General features: G+C 52.3%; 1 protein-coding gene across 1 annotated transcript; it reads left to right on the top strand.

The window, feature by feature from the left end:
• Positions 1-295: 295 nt before the first annotated feature.
• LOC137899824 (C2 calcium-dependent domain-containing protein 4C) lies at positions 296-1549 on the top strand. The gene has a single exon (XM_068743864.1). The coding sequence runs from the start codon at positions 296-298 to the stop codon at positions 1547-1549; it is 1254 nt and encodes a 417-aa protein (XP_068599965.1).
• The last annotated feature ends 625 nt before the right edge of the window (positions 1550-2174 follow it).

The raw sequence follows: 2174 nt of genomic DNA, 5'->3' as shown, positions 1-2174 counted from the left end.
CAATAATCAAACTTATTCAAGTAAATAATATAAAATAATAAAGAAAGAAAAATATCATGCAACACAAGTTATGGCATTAACGTTGTTCAAAACTCTTTTGTCACAGTGCAGCATTTTACAAAAACAAATGACTTGGAGGGCCACATTTGGCCCCCGGGCCTTGAGTTTGACACATGTGCTGTAGAGTAACCATCCTCACCCCCCCACCTCCATCATGTGCTATTAATTTGCAGACACACCTGACTGCATCGGCTCCGCACGGCCACAACGTCCCACTTTCTGGCGGCGTGGGAACATGTGGGTTCTGGATAAGATCCGTAGCTCCGTGGAGACCAGCGTGCTTCGATCGGGCGACAGCGGAGACAAGAAAGGCGCCACCCAATCATATAGCAATGTCCTCACCCCGGACAAGATCCCGGACTTTTTTATTCCTCCAAAGCTGGTCAGCAGCCCCCCTGAACCGGATGTTCTTAACGTAAAGCCCAAACAGGGGGTGCAGCTTTTAACTTCAGAGAAAAGCATCATCAGTGGGAAGAAGACCAGTTGCCCAAGAAGTACAGGCCTGGTGGCCAAGATCACAGGCGACAGCAAGAACCTTCTGAAAGCAGCAAACCGTCACATCATTCAGATAGAGAGCGCCGACGATGTCGTGGCTGGAGACACCAACGCAGACCCTCAGTCGCAGACAGCCATGTCCCTGCCTTACATTCCCAAGACTAACACGCCGTACGGCTTTGCCACTTTGAAGGAAAGCCCCCACACTCGCCGTAAAGAGTCGCTGTTCCACTGCGAGCATACGAGTCCGATCACCTCCCCGAGCACACAGAGGAAGGGGAAAGGCAGCGAGGCGGGGAACCACCTGAACCCTGCCGACTTCAACGCCTCTCACATGAATCCTTACCGGTACTTCAGCGGCGGGGAGAGCGACACCTGCTCCTCGGCCGAGTCGTCTCCCTTCAGCTCTCCTCTGCTCTCCCGCTCTGCCTCCTTGCTCAAGATCTTCACCCACGAGACGCAGGCCAAAGTCGTGAAGGCCAAGCGGACGTTCGCCCGCCACAGCTCCCTCTCCACCGACGAGTGCAGCTCGGCCGAGCCGAGCCCCAACGTCAAGCGGCGCCTTCACATGCCCTCCTTCCACGGCGGTGCCGGAGCATCCGACCACGGGGTCCATCGGGAGCACACGGTCAACCTCCACAAAGGCGGCACAGTAAAGATCAGCGCTCACTATGACTCCGGCACATCCCGCCTGCTCATTCGCGTCCTGGCAGCAGAGAGTCTTTACGACAAGCACGTCGACATCAAGAGCATCAACTGCTGCGTGTCGGTCTACCTGAACCCGGGTAAGGTTCAGAAGCAAAGGAGCAACATCATCAAGAACAGCCGCAACCCGTTCTTCAACGAGGACTTCTTCTTCGACTCCATCAGCTCGGTTCAGGTGAAGAACATGTCAGTGAAGTTCAAGGTGGTGAACAAAGGCACCAGTCTGAAGAGGGACACCCTGCTGGGGGAGCGAGAGGTGCCTCTGACGAAGATGCTCTCAGAGCTTTAGAGCCAAAGAACCCAGAGGGCAAATCAGACCAAAAAAAAAAAGAAAGTGGGGGAAAAGGATTGAGATTTAATTCGACTTTTGCACTTGTATCTGTCCGTCAAACTCAGAAACTACATCTCTTGATATACACCAAAGGATGATGGATTTATAGCAGACGCCTGCCCGATTCCTTCTCCCAATAACGAATGCTTATTAAATCACTTCGGGAACAAAAGTGACAGATGGACTCCACAGATGAAAGGGGTTGTTTTCTGGATGTGTTTCTTGGCCAACTTCCTCTGGTTCAAAGGCCGGGCGGCACCTGTGCATCCAACCTGTGCCGGTGTCCTCGGCGGCGCCGTGCTCTTCATGCATGGCATGGTTTTATTATTGTAATGCGACACAAACCCACACCAGGACAGGATGCGATTCGACATTAGCTGTTCAGCACAAAGGTGCTTTTGTAAATAAGCACAAGCTTTGAAGTGGTTCGACATCCTGATGTGCAAATGGACCTTTGATCCCAGTTGCCATGGCCCGCTCCCGCAGGGCAGGACACAGGACACAGGACAAGCACATCGACCACAATAGACGCATTTACATGCACATCCAGATGGAATCACAACATGATTGATAATGCAAAAGA

The sequence above is a fragment of the Brachionichthys hirsutus genome, chromosome 9 (genome assembly GCF_040956055.1).
Source record: "Brachionichthys hirsutus isolate HB-005 chromosome 9, CSIRO-AGI_Bhir_v1, whole genome shotgun sequence".
Lineage (NCBI taxonomy): Eukaryota > Metazoa > Chordata > Actinopteri > Lophiiformes > Brachionichthyidae > Brachionichthys > Brachionichthys hirsutus.
This window is presented reverse-complemented; position numbering and strand designations above follow the sequence as displayed.

What these genes read in the sequence shown, in the direction of transcription:
- LOC137899824 (XM_068743864.1), top strand. Translation starts at nt 296, where the DNA reads ATGTGGGTTCTGGATAAGATCCGTAGCTCCGTGGAGACCAGCGTGCTT.